Source organism: Hemitrygon akajei, chromosome 9 (assembly GCF_048418815.1).
Source record: "Hemitrygon akajei chromosome 9, sHemAka1.3, whole genome shotgun sequence".
Classification (NCBI taxonomy): domain Eukaryota; kingdom Metazoa; phylum Chordata; class Chondrichthyes; order Myliobatiformes; family Dasyatidae; genus Hemitrygon; species Hemitrygon akajei.
Window position 1 is genome coordinate 142989899 of NC_133132.1, and position 21234 is coordinate 143011132.

At 42.6% G+C, this 21234-nt stretch overlaps 1 protein-coding gene across 2 annotated transcripts in view; it reads left to right on the forward strand.

Annotated features, from left to right (window-relative positions):
* xkr6b (XK, Kell blood group complex subunit-related family, member 6b) overlaps positions 1–21234 on the forward strand; it is a 461182-nt gene that overhangs the window by 84960 nt on the left and 354988 nt on the right. The window contains exon 4 of one of the 2 annotated variants that reach the window (XM_073057170.1): positions 10322–10337. The exons of the other annotated variant lie outside the window; for it this stretch is intronic. Within the exon in view, the coding sequence (XP_072913271.1) occupies positions 10322–10337 (16 nt within the window). The remainder of the gene's footprint in view (positions 1–10321; positions 10338–21234) is intronic. 2 annotated transcript variants of the gene reach the window in all.

Sequence of the window (21234 nt, forward strand, 5' to 3'; positions counted from 1 at the left end):
CTTTTGCTGGTTTCTTGCAATACATGGTGATTGAGAGCTGATGTAAACAGAAAAATATACAAAGAAAGAAAACAGAATTTAAAGAATAAAATTGAACTGTGACATCACAAGAAAGCAAAGAAGTGAGTGACTGGTTGAAATTAGCACAAGGGCGAGGAGGTGACCAGTGTTTCTGGTAACTTGAGGGTGTGACCATAATTCTGCTCAATTTAGCATTGTGGTGGAAAACATGAAATATAGGTGTTAAGGCTCAGAGTTGCTTTAGACTGAGATGTGATTTAGTGAAGGTGGATTGCTGATTAATCAGTGTCAGTGCAATGGGAGTTCAAGGACTTCAGAGCAAACACACTAACCACAGCGGAAAAGAGTAGGGCAGCCACATCACTTTAGCAACCACAGAAATTATTATTTGCTCCCCTGACTTGATAGTCTCTGGTAACCACTATTCTTTTTGATTTCATCTCCTGGATCCATGATTGGATGTGGGCATAGCATTTCCACCATTCTGTTCTGAGCCATGACATCCACGCTCCCAATTCATTGCCATTTCCTCAAGCTGAAGTAGTTCCGACATCTCTGGGTGTACCAACTCCATTGTTCAATATGAACAGTTGGCGATGGACAGTAGATCATAGCTCTTTCCACAGCACCTACATTTTGAAAATAAGTAAGAAAATTTCGCAATGTAAAAATTAAGGTAAAACAAAATGATAAAGTTAGAGAGAAATAAAAATACATAATCAGACTGAGAGATAAAAGTCACAAAATGGCTAGTTTAAGCAAATGAATATTTTGTGCAGAAACATTTTTATCTTTGATATTTTACTCATTGGTTGTCTTAGAAAAAAGCTAGTAACAGCTGTATTGTAAAGGAAGTACATTATGTTTAATTGCAATGTGCTTTTTCAAAATGTGCTCTGGCCTGTGACAGACACAGAGAAAAATAACCAGCATTCAGAAGCATCTGGCCCAATTAGGGAGATAGGCTAAGAATGCAAATAGATTTCAATGTTTGCTACATATAGGAAACTGCACTTTGGAACAGGAAGTGTGCATATGATAAAGCAGAGTCCATTAGCAGAGATGAGAAAGGATTTGAATATAATTATGGATCCATGTACTATATGTTTAAAGTCAATGTACAGCTTTTATCAAAGAATTAGTTAAATGCTGACATGTACTTGGCTGTAAATTGAGTATTGTATTCTTGCAAGAGTAATTGGTTCTGGCAGTTTTTAAAAAAGTGAGGTAAATATTTGAGTGATAGATTTAGACCAAAATGATCAAATATGATGCACTGTCTAGGGATAGATTAGGAAGATGTACCATATATATAGAGAGCAAAGTCTGAATAACAGTGAGGTATAATGTAGCATTCCATTTGGTTTTGAAATATAGAAACATAGAAAACCTACAGTACAATCCAGGCCCTTCGGCCCACAAAGTTGTGCCGAACATGTCCCTAACCTAGAAATTACTAGGCTTACCTATAGCCCTCTATTTTTCTAAGCTCCATATACTTATCCAAAAGTCTCTTAAAAGACCCGATCGTATCCGCCTCACCACCTTTGCCAGCAGCCCATTCCACGCACTCACCACTCTCTGCATAAAAAACTTACCCCTGACATCCCCTCTGTACCTACTCCCCAGCACCTTAAAACTGTGTCCTCTTGTTGCAACCATTTCAGCCCTGGGAAAAAGCCTCTGACTATCCACACGATCAATGCCTCTCAACATCTTATACACCTCTATCAGGTCACCTCTCATCTTCCGTCGCTCCAAGGAGGAAAGGCCGAGTTCACTCAACCTATTCTCATAAGGCATGCTCCCCAATCCAGGCAACATCCTTGTAAATCTCCTCTGCACCCTTTCTATGGCTTCCACATCCTTCCTGTAGTGAGGCGACCAAACCTGAGCACAGTACTCCAAGTGGGGTCTGACCAGGGTCCTATAAAACTGCAACGTTACCTCTCAGCAACTAAATTCAATTCCATGATTGATGAAGGCCAATACACCATACACCTCTTAACCAGAGTCAACCTGCGCAGCTGCTTTGAGCATCCTATGGACTCGGACCCCAAGTTTCCTCTGAACCTCCACACTGCCAAGAGTTTTACCATTAATACTATATTCTGCCGTCATATTTGACCTACCAAAATGAACTACTTCACACTTATCTGGGTTGAACTCCATCTGCCACTTCTCAGCCCAGTTTTGCATCCTATCAATGTCCTGCTGTAATCTCTGACAGCCTTCCACACTATCCACAACACCTCCAACCTTTGTGTCATCAGCAAACTTACTAACCCATCCCTCCACTCCCTCATCCAGGTCATTTATAAAAGTCACGAAGAGTCGGGGAGGAACTGAGTGTAGTCACTATTATTAAGGAGAAGGTGCTTGGGGAGTTGAAAGATCTGGAGGTGGATAAGTCACATGGACCAGATGGACTACATCAGAGGATTCTGAAAGAGAAAACTGAAAAGATTGTGAAGGTATTTTTCAAAATCATTAGAGTCACGAATAGTTCCATAGGATTTGAAAATTGCAAATGTCACTCCGTTCTTTAAGAATGGAAGGAGGAAAAGACAAAAAATTTAAGGTTGATTAGTCCAACCTCAATGGATGGTAGGGTTTTTGAGTTCATAATTAAGATTGAGGTTTTGAGGTACTTGGAAGCACATGTTAATATAGTACAAAGTTAGCATAGTTTCCTTAAAGGCGGGGGGATCTTGCTTGACAAAACTGCTGGAATTCTTTGAGGAAGTTAAAGTGTCCATTAATCGCAGATTAAAGCATTGAGGGAGATTGAGACATTGAGGCGAATGCAGAAGGCGAGCAAGAGTTCAGAGCCGACTACCTTCCTTTTGACTGCTGCTGGAGAAAGAGTCTTGAGTGGCCTATCGCTGTGTGGCTCACTGTGGCTGGTGGGTAGGCCTCTCTGCCTCGTGTGGAGTCCCTCTCTTTCGATGGATGTCGGTGATAGCGGAGGATGGTAGCGAGGCTCTGCGTTTATGGATTGGACTATTGTGTTTCTGGACTGTAGACTTTTTCCGAATTATCGCTTTTATATTCTGTGTTTTTATCACCTGTTCCTTTTCCATTTTATTGTGCAGGAGGAGGGTCTTTGGGGTTCAATGTTCTGTTTCTTTTTTATACGGAGGAGAGGTTGTTTTTTGGGGGGTTCCATTTCCGTTTTTGTCTGGGGGGTGGGGTTGATGGATCTCTCTGAATGACTTTCATGCTCTTCCTTTGTTTCATGGCTGTCTGGAGAAATACTGATTTCAGAATTGTATATGGATACATACTTTGATAATAAATGAACCTTTGAAGTAACGAGCAGATAGACGAAGGGGAGGTGATGGATGTTGTTCACTTGGGGTTTCAGAAGGCCTGTAGCAAGCTGTGCACGTGGGGCTGTTAACTAAGATAGGAGCCTTTGTTATTAGAGGAACATAATAGTATTGATAAAAGATCGGTTGACTGGCAAAAGGCAAAGAACGCAAATAAAGGGGACATTATCTGGTTGACAACCAGTGACTATTAGTCTTTCATAGGGGTTGGTGGTTGGTTGATGGTTTTTCATGTGACAGTATAGCTAATAACCTGGATGGTGTAGTTGATGTCTTTGTGGCCATATTTGTAGATGATCCAAAGATAGGTGGAGGGGCAGGTAGTGTTGGAAGCAGGGAGTCTACAGATGGACTAGTTGGGAAAATGAGCAAAGAATTGGCAGATGGAATTACAGCATAGAGAAGAGTATGGAATAAAGGCATAGACTAGTTTCTAATTGGGAAGAAGATTCAGAAGTCGGAGGTGCAAGGGGACTTGGGAATCCTAATGCAGGATTCTCTAAAGGTTAACTTACAGGTTGAGTCAGAAGTAAGGAAGGTAAATACAATGTTAACATTCAATTTGAGAGGACTAGAATATCTAATTATGGATGTGGAGGGGATTCAGAGGATGTTTACAAGAATGATTTTAGGGATGAAATGCTTGAGGAGCATGTGATGGTTCTGAGTACGTACTTGCTGGAATTTGGAAGGATGAAGCTGGGAATCTCTTTCAAACCTATGAAGAAGATTTTCTTTAGCCAGAAGGTGGTGAATCTGTGGAATTCATTTCCACAGTCAGCTGTGGAAGCCAAGTCATTGGGTATATTGAAAATAATACACACAACATGTTGGAGGGACTCAGCAGGCCAGGCAACATCTATGGAGAGGATGCAGGTATATTGAGAGCAGAGGTTGATGGGTTCTTGGTAGTAAGAGTGTCAAAGGGAGAGGAGGCAGCATAATGGGGTTGAGAGGGAAAAGCAAATCACTCATGATTGACTATTGATGTGATCTTGATGGGCCAAGAGGCCTAATTCTGTTCCTATGTCACATGGTTTTATACTTATATGAATAACTTTCTTTCCATGCTTTGAATTAGCTGTGGTAGCCTTTATTGGGTGTATTTTCTTTACTTAAAATTATTCTAAAAATAATCTGAAGTGATTTCATTTTTTTTGGTTCCTTGAATAATCAACATATTGTATTGATGTGTAATTATAATAGAAGAATCCTTCTTTCCATTTGAAGAAATGACAAATTGATTTCCTCTTTCATGCCCACACGCTACATGACTTTATTGTCATAGTTGTATATAGTTAGTGCGTTAGATTGACTTAAACAGATTTCATATCTTTATATATGTTATCTTAAATTAGCACATTTATTTTAAAAATGTTGCACATTAGCACTAAATTCCTCTTTGTTTTGAGATCTTGCTGAGGGAATACAGCGTCACAGCATGTGGTACTCCACTTCTGAAATTCATGCCATTAATTTAAGTAGAACGAAACCAAGAAAGTGGAGTATGCTGTACAGACACTGCTGTCTATATATATGGTATTTAGTCCAAATGACAAAGTTACATTTCAACGCCTCTGTATTCCTGAGTGTGTACTTATTCAACTTCTGTAATACTCATTGGAAAAGCTATCCTGATCACTTGGACAAAATTGCCCCCTGAAGCAATTATGCCATAGCTATCCCAGAGGGAAAAAATCCATGAGATTAACACAGAGCTACTAATGGAACAATTATGACATTCTTCTCTCACTCCCAAGCGATTTTAAGCAGGACATTCCACAGTAACACATTCTTCCTTCTTTATTTCCTTCATCTACCTCTTGGCTCCTTCTCCCCAATTACTGCCACATTTATCTACACATAGTGATTTCCTTGAAAGAAGCATTTTACGGCACAAAGTTAGGTAATCTTTGTGCAAGTACTTTCAAGTTCAGAGAACACACACTAGTCCCCAGTAAGGGGTCAGCATCTTCGGTTTCCTGGGCACCAACATCTCGAAGGATCTATCCTGGGCCCCGTACGTTGATGCAATCTTGAAGAAGGCCTGCCACAATAGCTATATTTCATTAGGAGTTTGAGGAGATTTAGTCAACAAAGACTCCAGCAAGTTTCAACGGATGTACCATGAAGAGTATTCAACCGTCTGTATTACCGTCTGGCGTGGAGGCTCCAACGTGCAAGACTGAATGGGGCTGCAGGGAGTTGCCAGCTCCATCATGGGTACAAGCCTCCCCATCATCAAGGACATTTTCAAAGAGCAGTGCCTCACGTAGGAAGAGTCCATAATTAAGGACCTTACTATCTGGGACATGCATACCCTCTTTTCATTACTACCGTGGGGGAGCAGGTCAGGAGCCTGATGACCCACACGCAGCATTTTAGGAACAGCTTCTTCTTCTCCACCATCAGGTTTCTAAACAGTCCTTGAAAACTGCATCACTGTTCGTCTTTTACACTATTTTTTTATTTGTAACTTACAGTAATTTTTATGTCATGCACTGTACTGCTGCATTAAAACAACAAATATCACGACATGTGTCAGCGATAACACACCTTATTCTAATTCTGACAGCTGTTGCCTCTGCTAGTGCAAATGAGAACTAGGATTTAAAACCTTACAGTTATTGAAAAGGTTCTGGGAGCTGACATTCTCAGCCTGAAAAGAACTGGAGATAGGCAACTGTAATAACACACGCTAAGTGTTCACACTGATGAGAACACGAGGTGGAGTGTTTCATGGTATGCGTGTTTCAGAACAGGATCAAAGGATTGTGAGCAGAAAGAGAGTGAGAGGCAAATATATCTCTGCTGTGCCTATTGTCTTGTTTATTAATTATTGTACTGCCCTGCACTGTTTTGTGCACTTTATGTAGTCCTGTGCAGGTCTGCAGTCTAGTGCAGTTTTAATGTTGTTTTACGTAGTCTAGTGCAGTCTAGTGTAGTTTTGTGTTGTTTCATGTAGCACCAGGGTCCTGGAGGAACGTTGTTTCGTTTTTACTGTGTACTGTACCAGCAGTCTATGGTCAAAATGACAATAAACTGGACTTGACTTGACTTGAAATGGCTCAAGAAAAACCCCTGAATGTATTGGAGTTCAGAGTATTGCAGAGGGACCCTTTTCTACAAAGCCAAAACGTTAACGTTATGGAATTGGAATTGGTTTATTTTTGTCACACATACAGTGAAAAACTTGTCATGCATACTGTTCATACAGATCAAATCATATACAGTGCATTGAGGTAGGAGAAATGAAAACAATAACACAATGCGAATAGTTATTGAGGATTATAAATTTGGATTCCAAAGCGGAGCAAATGGTAATTTTTGCAATTGCAGAGGTGATTACAGAATTGAATATTGACTCCCTGGTGCTAGAGTGAAGAATATTGCTGAACAGCTGCTGCAGACTCTAAGGGGCTTCCTGAACAGACAGAGGTCTTGGCTGAGAAAGGAACAGAGATGAAACTGTTCAAGCAGATTTTAAGGAGTTAAAAAAATGTAAAAATCTGAACCTCACCACCATTCAGGGCCCCAGATAGTCCTTCCAGGTGAGGCGACACTTCACCTGTGAGTCGGCTGGTGTGGTATACTGCGTCCAGTGCTCCCGGTGTGGCCTTTTATATATTGGCGAGACCCGACGCAGACTGGGAGACCGTTTCGCTGAACACCTACGCTCGGTCTGCCAGAAAAAGCAGGATCTCCCAGTGGCCACACATTTTAATTCCACGTCCCATTCCCATTCTGATATGTCTATCCATGGCCTCCTCTACTGTCAAAATGAATCCAAACTCAGGTTGGAGGAACAACACCTTATATACCGGCTGGGTAGCCTCCAACCTGATGGCATGAACATTGACTTCTCTAACTTCCGTTAATGCCCCTCCTCCCCTTCTTACCCCATCCCTGACATATTTAGTTGTTTGCCTGTTCTCCATCTCCCTCTGGTGCTTCCCCCCCACCTCCTTTCTTTCTCCCAAGGCCTCCTGTCCCATGATCCTTTCCCTTCTCCAGCTCTGTATCACTTTCGCCAATCAGCTTTCCAGCTCTTAGCTTCATCCCACCCCCTCCGGTCTTCTCCTATCATTTCGCATTTCCCCCACCCCCTCCGGTCTTCTCCTATCATTTCGCATTTCCCCCACCCCCCATTACTTTCAAATCTCTTACTACCTTTCCTTTCGGTTAGTCCTGACGAAGGGTCCCGGCCTGAAACATCGACAGTGCTTCTCCTTATAGATGCTGCCTGGCCTGCTGTGTTCCACCAGCATTTTGTGTGTGTTGTTAAAAATCTGAACCTCGGTTGTATAATCTCCAGGTTACTCAATGTTACACGTGCTAGTGAATATAGAAACAGCAAGAAAGCTTAGCCAGCTGGGTGGCTGAAGGGACAGTGAAGCAGGGAGGGTCTAAGATTCTTGGGTCACTGTAATCAGCTCTGTGGGAAGTGAGATCTGTACAGATCCAATAGATCGCTATATGGAAAGGAAGCACGTCACCTGATGGGAAGGTTTAAAAGGTGCTGATGATGTTACTGGGATTATGCAAAGTCACAGCTATCAGTGAAAATTAAAAAAAAGATGAAGAAAGGATTCGGAGAGATAAATAGCATCATCTCTAGCGAGTGTTAGAATGTTTTGAGACAGAACCAGCTGAAGTGAGGGGACAAGACTATCCAAGGAGAGTTTCTAGAAGTGCATGTTACAAGCTTGTTGAGCTGCTGGCACGCCCTCTTGGAATTGTGATGCTGTGGCTGAAGAAAATGACAGGAAAGTGTGGGGGAAAATAGAGAAAGGCAAAAAGGAGCTGGAGGGGCAATTTTAGTTTCAAAGAATATTGCAGTGCTGAAGAGACAAGATGCCTTGAAAAGTCAAGGACAAATTTTTCTGTTTCAAGTCAAGAAGCAACAGGGATGCAGTTACACTGCTGGGGCAGCTGTCTTGGCTGCCAACCAAAGAAAGATACAGAGGACCAAAGTTGCATGGAAATTGCAGAGAGGTGCAGAAACGTAAGACCATAAGACATAGGAGCAGAATTAGGCCATTCAGCCCATTGAGTCTGCTCCGCCATTCCATCGTGGCTGATCTCAGATCCCACTCAACCCCATACACCTGCCTTCTCGCCATATCCTTTGATGCCGTGACCAATCAGGAAATGATCAACTTCTGCCTTAAATATACCCACAGACTTGGCCTCCACCGTAGTCAGTGGCAGAACATTCCACAGATTCACTACTCTCTGGCTAAAAAAATTCCTCCTTACCTCAGCTTTGAAAGGTCACCCCCTCAAAGCAGGAGGCAAGAGGGATTGAGTGCATGTGCGCGTGCGTGTGTGTGTGTGTATATATGTGTGAGAGAGAGGGGGGGTAGGAGGAACTTCGGTTACCCAGATATAGACGGGAAATGGAAAAGAGCAGTCATGTTAGATGCAGAGAAAGAGAACAGTTTCTCTTGGTTGCCTGGAGGAACCTTCCTGATCAGTTTGTTTCTGCCCCGTTGTGGACGGAGACTTTGCTGGACTTATTTTTAGGAAATGAGCCAGGTCAGGCGAAGTAGGTATCAGTGGGGCAACGTCAAACAGAAGGAAAATAAAGATCATGAACACACGTGGCAGCAATCTGAAAAGAAAATGCAAAAATACTCCATAAGCATGTGAATTAGGAAAGTTTGAAATGGGAGGCAAATGGTGGAGCCTGACAAAGATCAAAAGAGAAATCTATTTCTGGAGGCAGAGGGCGTGGCTGAGGTTCGAAATGAATATTTCACATCAGTCTTCATCAAGAAAGGAAGTGCTTTTGGATGCCTGGCAAAGGAAAATGTGATTAAGATTCTTGATGGCCTGATGAAGAAGTGTTGGCAGGTTAGTCACACTTGAGGTGATTAATCATCTGGATCCTAGTTTGCTAAGGGAAGTAAAGTTAATCTGAAACATTAATTGCTTCTCTTTCCATAGATACAGCCCGATCTGCTGTGTTTAAAGCATTTTTAAAAAAATTTCAGATTTTCAGCATCTGCATTTGTTCTGATTTCCAATAGTGTTATCTACCTGAATAATATGACCAAATTATTAGATAACACACAAAATATGCAGTTGAAACATACAGAAAAGCACCTTTTGTCTTGGAAACTAATTTCAGAATAGTTTGGAAACTAATTTTAGACCATAAAACCATAGATATAGGAGCAGAAGTAGACCATTCAGCCCATCGAGTCTGTTCCACCATTCAATCATGGGCTGATCCAATTCTTCCAGTCATTCCCACTCCCCTGCTTTTACCCCATACCCTTTGATGCCCTGGCTAAACAAGAACCTATCTATCTCTGTCTTAAATACACCCAATGACTTGTCCTCCACAGCCGCTCGTGGCACCAAATTCCTCAGATTTACCACCATCTGACTAAAGTAATTTCTCTGCATCTCAGTTCTAAAAGGATGTCCTTCAATCCTGAAGATGTGCCGTCTTGTCCTAGAATCTTCTACCATGGGAAATAACTTTGTCATATCTAATCTGTTCGAGCCTTTTGAAATACTGAATTTTTCTATGAGATCCTCCCTCATTCTCCTGAATTCCAGGGAATACAGCCCAAGAGCTGCCAGACGCTCCTCATACGGTAACCCTTTCATTCCTGGAATTATTCTCGTGAATCTTCTCTGAACCCTCTCCAATGAGGTTTAGCATTCGTTTGAAGACGACTGGAATATAACAGCAAGGATGTAAGGTTGAAAATGTATGAAGCACTGGTGAGGTCTCACTTGGAGTATTGTGAGCAAGTCTGGGCTCCTTATCTTAGAAAGGATGTGCTGAAACTGGAGAAGGTTCAAAGGAAGTTCACGAAACTGATTCCAATACAAGAATGGCTTGTCATATGAAGGGCATTTTTTTTTTTGGCTCTGGGCCTGTATTCACCAGAATTCAGAAGAATTAGGGTGGCTTCATTGAAACCTATTGAATGGTGAAAGTCCTTGATGAGTGGATGTGGAGAGGATGTTTCCTATGCTGAGAAAGTCTAGGACCAGAGGACAGAGTTTCAAAATAGAGGAGTGTCACTTTAGAACGGGGATATTTCTTTAGCCAGAGAGTGGTGTATCTGTGGAATTAGCTGCCACAGGCAGCTGTGGAGGCCACGTCTGTATGTATACTTAAGGCCGAGGTTGATAGATTCTTGATTGGTCAGGGCAAGAAGGGGTATGGCAAGAAGGCAGGGAATTGGGGCTGAGAGGCAAAATGGATCAGTCATGATGAAATGGCGCAACAGACTTGATGAGGCAGATGGCCTAAATCTGGTCCTATGTCTTATGGTCTTACAGAAACAGGATTAGCAAAATATTCGCTTGGGCATAATTATAAATGTTAACAAGCCCATAAACTTACTCATGCTCATCTGTCAGATGCACGTATATGTCTTTATTCATGCAACTTATAAACCAGGGGAAAAGCTTCTTGCAAATTATGTGCATATGTAGTCATCTTCTATTTTGCCAGCATTTTCCGATAACAGATGCAGCCAGTAGATTCAACAACTACTTTTTGTTGGCACAAGTTGGTGTTTTTGGCAGTTAAGTGTTCTTCACTGACTCAGTGGCTCTGAAATCTCGAGCCCACTTCAAACCTTGGAGCATTATGGGGACGAGTTTTCACTTTGAGCATAATTGGAAATCTTGTAGCAAATTGCAGTACGAATTTCTGCACAGGTGAATAGGCACAAGGACAGATGTAAATTCTTCAGTCTAACTTTATTGGAATGTGATCATTTATTTTCCCTTTTCATTAAAACAGCCCCTGGTGCATTTAAGAGTGGTAACTTGGGGCAGTTTCATTATTACAATTGAAAATTAATTTCTCAAAAATAAGCATTTTATTAACTGCACAGCCCTTGATCAATGCGAAACTTTATCTTGAATGACTGAAAATGACACAAAAACTTTGCTGAGATATTTATTAGGGTATCTTTGCGTGCATTAGTAATTTTCTTAGTAAACCAGACAGTTGTTAGATTGGCCTTTCATTCCTTCTCCCTTTGCATATATTGTTTATCAGCTAAAGAGAAAATTCCTAAATCAAGAGAACTTTGGAAGATTAGGTACCTGTAAAGATCTTATCCACTTTATTTAAAAGGGTGGAATCAGTCAGATCCTGGAGATTTGTCAGATTGGTGCCTTCATTGAAATCAAATTTAAAAAATAACTTCATAGAAAATATATGCAAAATAATTAATAAATCAGTATCAAATACTTCTCTTGTTACCTGCCCAGTCCTATCTTAAATATCATCCTACCTCTAAATCTTACACTCAGTGGCCACTTTATTAGATATGCCTAAACACCTGCTTATTAATGCAAGTATCTAATCAGCCAATCATATGGCAGCAACATTATGGTCAAGAGGATCAGTTGTTGTTCAGACCAAACATCAGAATAGGGAAGGACTGTGATCTAAGTGACTTTGAGCATGGAATGGTTACTGGTGCCAGATGGGGTGATGTGAGCACCTCAGAAACTGCCGATCTCCTGGGCTTTTCACACACAACAGTCTCTAGAGTTTGCAGAGAATGGAGCAAAGAAAAAAAAAAGATCCAGTCAGTTCTGCAGGTGAAAATGCCTCGTTAATGAGAGAGGCTAGGGAAGAATGGCCAGACTAGTGGAAACTGACAAGAAGGCGACAGTAACTCAAATAACATTACAGCAGTAGTGTGCAGAATAGCATCTCTGAATGTACATCACATTGGACTTTGAAGTGGATGGGCTTCAGCAGCAGAAGACCACACTGGGTTCCACTCCTGTCACTCACCACTGTCTGCACTCTATCAACACATCTATTGAAGTGCTGACTGAAGGTACAAATATACTGGGTAGTCAGGTCAAAATCTGGGACCTCCTTGAAGATTTGATCTTTGGGTGATTTTCTATGGGCTGTTATTCCCGAGGATAAATGAATCATCTGCTTTATACTAGGAGGATTAAAATGAAAGTCTAGGGGATAAGAAATACAAATATTGAACAGAAATGGTATGTACTAAGTGCAACAGGGTAGTTCTCTGGTGTTGTGCTCAATAGAAAGTGTCATGTGGCATCGCAGACTCAACAGTTCTCATTATTAATTTCCGTTCAGCGCTTGGGAGAATGCAATGATGGGGAGTGTACATTACCTTTTTGGGATGGATGCTTTTCTTTCATTAGGTGTGTTTGTGCATTGTTTCACCTCTGCAGCAGCCGTGTAGGATCTGTGGGTATTGACAGTTCAATGTGCTCAGGGGCAATCATAGCGAGGAAGTTGCCATGGTTACAGCTGGCACTCATTGTGCAGCGTGGTGAGAATGAGCACACAGCTGTTTCGCTCTCAAAGCGCCGGTGACTGAGAAATATTTCTGATCATTGCAGATATGGAATAAATTCCGCACTATTTATATAAAAGCCGCAAATGTTGGAAATGTTCAGCAGGCAACTTCTGTGGAGAGAGAAGTACAGTTAACATTTCAGGTTGATGACCTTTCATTTATTGCGTATGTCTAGAAAATATTCTAACTCAAGTGCTCTTATCATATTAGGCTCTCAGAATGAGAAGCAGGGTTATTATCATGAACCTGTTGTGAAATTTGTTGTTTTGAGGCAGCAGTACAGTGCAAAATGTAAAAGAAATAGGATATGTTGTAATTGATAGATACATAGTGCAAATAAGAAATAGTGAGTTCGTATTAATGGGTGCATGGACCATTCAGAAGTATGATGGCAGAGGGGTAGAAGCTGCTCTTAAATCATTGAGTGTTGATCTTCCAGGCTCCTGCGCCATTTGATCCTGAAATGCAAAAGGAATAATTTCTGGAATCTGGACCTGTTCACCAAGCACATCCAACTTAAGAGATTTTAGCCTTTGACTAGTATTTGTATTCCAAGAGTACAACGAGAAAATGGTTCAGTGGTTTCATTTAATATCAGAGCATGTACATACAACCTGAGATTCTTACTCTTCACAGACAGGCGCAAAAACAGAAAAGAACCTCAAAGAATGAAGATGAGAACCCCACAGCCCCCTCTCCCCCCTCCCATGCACAAAGCATCAGCATTCCTCCCTGCCCCTCCCTCACCCATTTCGGCAGCGCCCCCCACCACCAAGCAAAAGAAAACCCTGCAGAGAAAGACCACGATCTGCAGTCCAGCGAAAAGCATTGTTCACCCGATAATTCGACCTGCTACAGGCCCTCTCTCTCTCACTAACAAGGAAGGGAGAAGTGTCATCCATTCCACAGCAAGAGCGAGGCCAACAAACCGTCGCTGTTACGATGTTACGGCCTGCCGCGTCACCTTTTATTCCGAGGTTCTCTGACTCGAGAATCGGCAGCAAGTACTCCCATACCATCAAGAGAAAGGGAGGGAGAGTGAGTGATGGCCGGAGTGCAGAGGCCTTTGACAGCCGCATCGGACATTGCGATCTTCCATTTCTCCTGCGATGCCTCAGTTGGCGACACTGGCATGGAGTTGGTCATCCCACAGCACCGCACAAGGTTGCACTCTGAAGGCGCGCGTTTTCCAGACTGCTCCTGGATATGTTGAAAACAGCTGATCGCTGAGCTCCTGGGGTGGGAAATCATTCACTGTGAAAAGCGTCAGTTTGAGTGTGGCTGCAGATCACAGACTCTGACAGAACCCCAGCCACCCTGAAAAGGAAAAAAGAGACGTTAAAGAGAAGAATTTAAGCTGTTTTCGCAGATGAGCTTGAAGAAACCACCATCTGGTAACATCTTAGCTCTGCTCCCCTGCCAACTGAATAAATAAATATGATTTTAACCTTTTTAAAATTATCCATTTTACCTCATAAGTGACTGAAAGTTTTGTGATAAGCAAAATTGAAACCTTGCCTTGATTTAAGTGAAGTGATCCCTTTTACCTCAAAATCATCTCATTAATTGCAAGATGCAAGGTTATGTTCATAACTAAACAACTGCTGCCTAGTTTTAAATGTTCCACTACACCAGATATGCGATTATGTGCATCCTTAGTCATCGTGGCTCCACCATGAGCAGTCGTGCGTTCCGTTGCCAGAGCCCTGCGATGTGGAATTCCCTCGCTTCACCTCTTTCTTGCTTTTCCTTCCTTAAGACATCCCTTAAAACCAAGAGATTTGAGCAAGCCTTCTGTCATCTACCCAAAAATCTTTAAGTGGTCTGGGGTCACGTTTTATTTGATAAATCTCTGAACAGCTTTTTCTATATTTAAGTTTAAATTAAATTATTAATTTAATAGTTTCAATATACCAAAGCTGCATCTAAGAACTTACAGTACACAGTATCTTGGCATTTTGTTAAAACCTCATCTACTGCATTTGGTGCTCCTGACAGGGTCGCCTCTATCTTGGTGAGACAAAGCGGCGACAAAGTGACCAATACACAGAGCACCTGTGCTCTGTCTGTAGCTAACATCCTGAATTCTCAACTGCATGCCATTTCAATTCCCTTTACTGTTTCCATTCCCATTACCACACTGGCCTGTCCATCCTCAGAGTTCTCCACTGCCAGGGTGAGACCCAATACAGGCTAGGGGAACATCATCTCATATTCTGCCTGTACAGTCCACAACCCAATCATATGAATGCTGAACTTTCCATTTGCAGGTCCCCCTCACCCCCCAGTTGTTTCTGTCTTTCTGTGTCTCTCTCTTGTCTGTGGCTAGTGGTATGTGCATCCCAGCAAGGTAGTCCAAGATAAAACAATAACACAGTGCAGAATAGAAGTGTTATAGTTGTGGAGAAAGTGCAGTGCAGGTAGAAAGTAAGGTGCAATATCACAATGAGGTTAATTGTGAGGTCAAGAATCCATCTTATTGTACTAGGGAACCATTCATTAGTCTTATAATTGCAGAGGGCTGAAGCTGTCCTTGAGCCCAGTGCAATGTGTTTTCTGGAAGGGAGAGGAGAAGAGTGAATGTCCAGGGTGTGTGGGGTGTATGATTATGCTGGTTGCTTTACTGAGGCACTGAGAAGTACAGTCCGAATCTGTGGAGTGCTAGCTACTTTCTGTGCTGTGCTGAGCTGTGTAATTGAGAAGAAAGCATGACAGCACTTCTACTTCCTCAGGAGACTGCGGAGACTGGACATGCCATCAACAATCTTGACAAACCTCTATGGATGTGTGGTGGAAAATGTGTTGACTGGCTGCATTATGGCCTGGTATGGGAAAACCAATGCCTTTGAGTGGGAAATCCTACAAAAGGTAGTGGATTCGGCCCAGTACAACACGCGTAAAGCCCTCACAACCACTGAGAACATCTACATGGAACATTGTCATAGAAAAGCAGCATCCATCATCAAAGATCCTCACCATACTTTTTTCTCATTACTGCCATCAGATAGAAGCTACAAAAGCCTCCAGACTTGCACCACCAGATACTACCCCTCAACCAAAAGGCTCTCATTCTACACTCATTCTACTTCTGGTGTTCCCACAACCTATGTTCTCATTTTAAGGACTCTTTATCTTGTTATTTCATACAGTCGTTATTTATTGTTATATATCTATATTTGCATTTGCACAGTTTGTTGTTCATAGATCCTGCTTACAGTTACGGTTCTATAGATTTGCTAAGTATGCCCGCAGGAAAGAGAATCTCAGGGTTGTATGTGGTGACGTGTATGTACTCGGATAATAAATTTGAACTTTGAACTTTTTGTCTACAAGGTTCTTGCAGACCCACTGCCATGCTGAGTGGTGATGCATCTAGATAGGACTATTACTGAAGTGCATTAAAAATTGGTTATGGTCAAAGGAAATATGCCAATTTTATTTACCCTGCTGAGGAAGTAGAGGTGCTGCTGAATCTTGGTCATGAAGTCAAGTTGGTTGGATCCCAATAGACTGTTGATGATGTTTCCTCCTGGGACTCTGAAGCTCCCAACCCTTATGACCTCAGCACTATTGATATGCAGGAGCATGTGGGCTGTTTCTCTTTCTGAAGCCAATAAGCAGCTATTTTAGTTTCCTGACAAGGGACCAACATGTGAGTGCCATCATAAATCACAGCACCTCTTCTGTCATAGAGATTTGCGTAGAATGCTATCTAAAACTTTGACAAACTTTGACAAACTTGGCGGATGCAGCTCAGCCCATCACAGGGAAAGCCCTCCCCATCATCAAGGAGCCCCATCGTACTAACTATGCTCTCTTCTCGCTACTACCATCAGTCAGGAGGTGCAGGAGCCTCACATCCCACACCACCAGGTTCAGGAACAGTTATTACCCTACAGCCATCAGGCTCTTGAACCAGCAATGATAACATCACTCACCTCAACTCTGAACTACCTCTACAACCTACAGGCTCTATTTCAATTACTCTACAGCTCAGTATTATTTACATATTTTAATTATTTGCATGATTTGCCTTTTTTTGTATGTTGGTTGTTTGTTAGTCTTGGATATTTATGTTTTTTTTTCATACATTCTTTTGTATTTCCTTGTACTCCTGTAAATGCCTGCAAGAAAACAGATGCCAAGATAGCATATGGTTACATATTCTGTAGGAGGCAGATAACTGGGTGACTGTGAGGAGAGGGAAAGGGAATAGGCAGTCGGTTCAGAGCACCCCTGTGGCCGTTCCCCTCAATAAGTATTACCACTTTATTGAGGGGGTTGACCTATCAGGGGGTAGCTGCAATGACTGGGTCTCTTGTCCTGTGGCTCAGAAGAGAAGAGAGGTGAAGAGGGCTGCAGTGGTTCTATAGTTTGAGGAATAGAGATGAGATTCTGTGGACGTGATAGATGGATGGTATGTTGCTTCCCAGGTGCTAGGGGGCAGGGATGTCTCGATCAGGTCCATGGCACTTTCAAGGGAAAGGGTGAGCAGCCAGAAATCTTGGTATATATTGGCACAGGTAGGTAGGAAATAGGTAGGAAAGGTGAAGAGGTTCTGAAGAGAGATTTTAGGGAGCTAGGTAGAAAGCTGAAAATAAGGACCTCCAGGGTAGTAGTCTCTGGATTGCTGCCCATGCCACGCACCAGTGAGGGTAAGAATAGGATGATTCAGCTGATGAATGCATGGCTGAGGGACCATAGAACCATAGAACACTATACAGCACAGTACAGGCCCTTCAGCCTTCCATGTTGTGCCGACCCATATAATCCTTAAAAAAAAGTACTAAACCCACACTACCCCATAACCCTCCATTTTTCTTTCATGCATGTGCCTGTCCAAGAGGTTCTTAAATACCCCTAATGTTTTAGCCTCCACCACCATCCCTGGCAAGTCATTCCAGGCACTCAAAACCCTCTGTGTAAAAAACTTACCCCTGATGTCTCCCCTAAAATTCCCTCCCTTAATTTTGTACATATGCCCTCTGGTGTTTGCTATTGGTGCCCTGGGAAACAGGTACTGACTATCCACCCTATTGCAGGGGGCAGGGCTCCAGATTTCTGGATCATTGGGATCTCTTCTGGGGAAGGTATGACCTGTACAAAAGGGACGGGTTTTCACCTGAACCCGAGGGGAACAATATCCTTGTGGCTAGGTTGCTAGATGTGTTTGGGAGGATTTAAGCTAAATTGGCAGGGCATAGGGACAGGAGTGATAGGGCTGAGGATGAGATAGTTGATGTACAAACAGAGGCAATGTGTAGTGAGACTGTGAGCAAGGAGAGGCTGATGACAGGGCAACATTGCAGTGAATGAGATGAGTTGTAATGCAAAAAAGGGACAAAATTGAAACGGGTGATGAATACAGGACTGAAGGTGTTATATTTGAATGCACGCTGTATGCGGAATAAGGTAGATGAACTTGTAGCACAGTTACAGATAGGCAGGTATGGGCATCATGGAACTGTGGCTGAAAGAATATTATAGCTGGGAGCTTAACGTCCAAGTATGTATTGAAAGGACAGGCAGGTAGGCTGAGAGGGTAGGGTGGCTCTGTTGGTAAAAAATGAAATCAAATCCTTAGAAAGAGGTGACGTAGGATTGGAAGGCGTAGAATCGTTGTGGGTAGAGCTAGGAAACTGCAAGCATAAAAAGACCCTCATGGGAGTTATATATGGACCTCCAAACAGTTTTAAAGATGTGGTCTACAAACTACAACAGGAGATAAAAATGCATCTCCATGATTTTCATGGGGGCTTTCAATATGCAGGCAGATTGGGAAAAGCAGGTTGGTGTTGGATCCCAAGAGGAGGAGTTTGTAGGATACTTGTGAGATGGCTTTTTAGAATATCTTGTGGTTGAGCCCACTAGGGGATCAATTATTCAGGACTGGGTGTTGTGTAATGATCTGGAACTGAGGGCTTAAGGTAAAGGAACCCTGGGGGATATTGATCATAATATGATAGAATTCACCCTACAATTGGAGAAGGAGAAGATAAAGTCAGTTGCATGAGTGTTACAGTGGAGTAAAGGGAATAACAGAAGCTGGCCAAAATTGATTGGAAGGGAACATGGATTCCCTTTTGCTACCGCATTTGCTACCCTTTTTGATTTTGCATCCCTAATGTACTGATATTCACCCTGTTGGTAGTGACAATGTTTGATCATCTGCCTGCCCTTCCTGACAGTCAGACTGCATGCTATCTTTACTTTTTTACCATCCGTCGTATCCTGAGTCCCTTCACTCTGGTTCCCACTCCCCGGCCAAATTAGTTTAAACCCTCCCCAATAGCTCTAACAAACCTGCCCAGGAGAATATTGGTTCCCCTCAGGTTCAGGTGCAACCTGTCTCTTTTGAACTGGTCATACCTCCCCCAGAAGAGATCCCAATGATCCAAGAACCTGAAGCCCTGCCCCCTGCACCAGCTTCTCAGCCACACATTTATCTGCCAAATCATCCTGTTTCTACCTTCACTAGTGTGTGGCACAGGCACAATCCAGAAATTACTACCCTGGAGGTCCTGCTTCTCAGCTTTCTACCTAGCTCTCTAAAGTCTCTTTACAGGACCACTTTGCTTTTCCTTCTTATGTCATTGGTACCAATATGTATAGAGACATCTGGCTGCACTCCTTCCCTCTCCAAAATGTTCTGGACGTGATCTGAGACGTCCCTGACCCTGGCACTTGGGAGGCAACATACCATTCGGGTGTCCTGTTCACATCCACAGAATCTCCTATCTGTTCCCCTCACTATTGAGTTCCCTATCACTATAGCTCCTTCCTTTTTTCTTTTTCTCTTCTACACCATGGACATATGCTCAGTGCCTGTAACCCGGTCGCCGTGGTATTCCCCTGGGAGGTCATCCCCCACAAAAGTGTCCAAAGCGGTATACTTGTTTTTGAGGGGAATGGCCACAGGTGTGCTCTGCTCTACCTGCCTTTTTATATTTTCATTCCTCTTGGCAGCCACCCAGCTACATGCCTCCTGCAACTTTGGGGTTGATTACTTCCCTGTAACTCTGATCAATTACCTCCTCACTCTCCCGTACACGCTGAAGGTCATCCAGCTGGTGCTCCAGATCCCTAACACGGTCTTCAAGGAGCTGCAGCTGGATGCACTTCACACAGATGTAGTTCCCTGGGTGACTCTGGGTCTCCCAGGACACCAATATCCGGCATGAAGAACACACAACTGCCATTCACTATTCCAGGAATATTAAAGAGATACCAAAAGTTTCTTCGGATATATAAAGTGTAAAAGAGAGGTGAGAGTGGATATCAGACCACTGGAAAATGATGCTGGAGAGATAGAAATGGGGGACAAGGAAATGATGGATGAACTGAATAAACATCTTGTATCACTGTTGAAGACATGAGCAGTATGTTGGAAGTTTGAGAGTGTCAAGGGTCAGAAGTATGTGATGTTGCTATTACTAGGGAGAAGGAGCTTGGGAAACTGAAAGATCTCAAGGTAAGTAATTCACCTGAACCAGATGGTCTACACCTCAGGGTTCTGAAAGAGGTGGCTGAAGAGATTGTGGTGGCCTTAGTAATTATCTTTCAAGCATGGTTTCTGGCATGGTTCTGGAGGACTAGAAATTGCAAATGTCACTCCACTCTTCAAGAAAGAAGAGAGGCAGAAGAAAGGAAATTATAGGCCAGTTAGCCTGACCTCAGTGGTTGAGGAAGATGTTGGAGTTGATTTTTAAGGATGTGGTTTTGGGTTACTTGGAGGCACATGATAAAATAGGCTGTAGCCAGCATGCTTTCCTCAAGGGAAAATCATGCCTGACAAATCTGTTGGAATTCTTTGAAGAAAAAGCAAGCAGGATAGACAAAGGAGAATCAGTGGATGTTGTGTACTTGGATTTTTAGAAGGTCTTTGACAAGGTGCCACATATGAGGCTGCTTAACTTGTTAAGACCTATGGTATTACCAGAAAGATACTGGAAAGGACAGAACATTGGCTGATTTGTAGGAAGCAAAGGATGGGAATAAAGGGAGACTTTTCTGGTTGTCTGTAAGTGACTAGTGGTGTTCCACAGGGTTCTATGTTGGGACCATTTCTTTTTACGTTTTGAGGAAGCAATGAGGCTACAGAAGGACTTACACAGATCAGAAGATGGAATAAAATGTTGGGAAGCGTTTGGTCATGCACTTTGGTCGAAGAAATAAAAGCGTCGACTACTTTGTAAAGGGAAAGGGAATTCAAAAATCTGAGGTGCAAAGAGACTTGGGAGTCCGTATGCAGGATTTTCTAAAGGTTAATTTGCAGGTTGAGTTGGTGGTGAGGAAGGCAAATGCAACGTTAGCATTCATTTCGAGAGGACTAGAATTTAAAAGCAAGGATATAATGCTGAGGCTTTATAAGGCACCTGGTGGGACCTCACTTGTATTGTCAGCAATGGACCCTTATCTAAGCAATGATGTACTGACATTGGAGAGGGTTTAAATGAGGTTCACGAATATGATTCCAGGATTGAAAGGCTTATCATATGAGGGGTGTTTGATAGTGCTGGTCCTATACTCACTGGAATTTAGAAGAATCA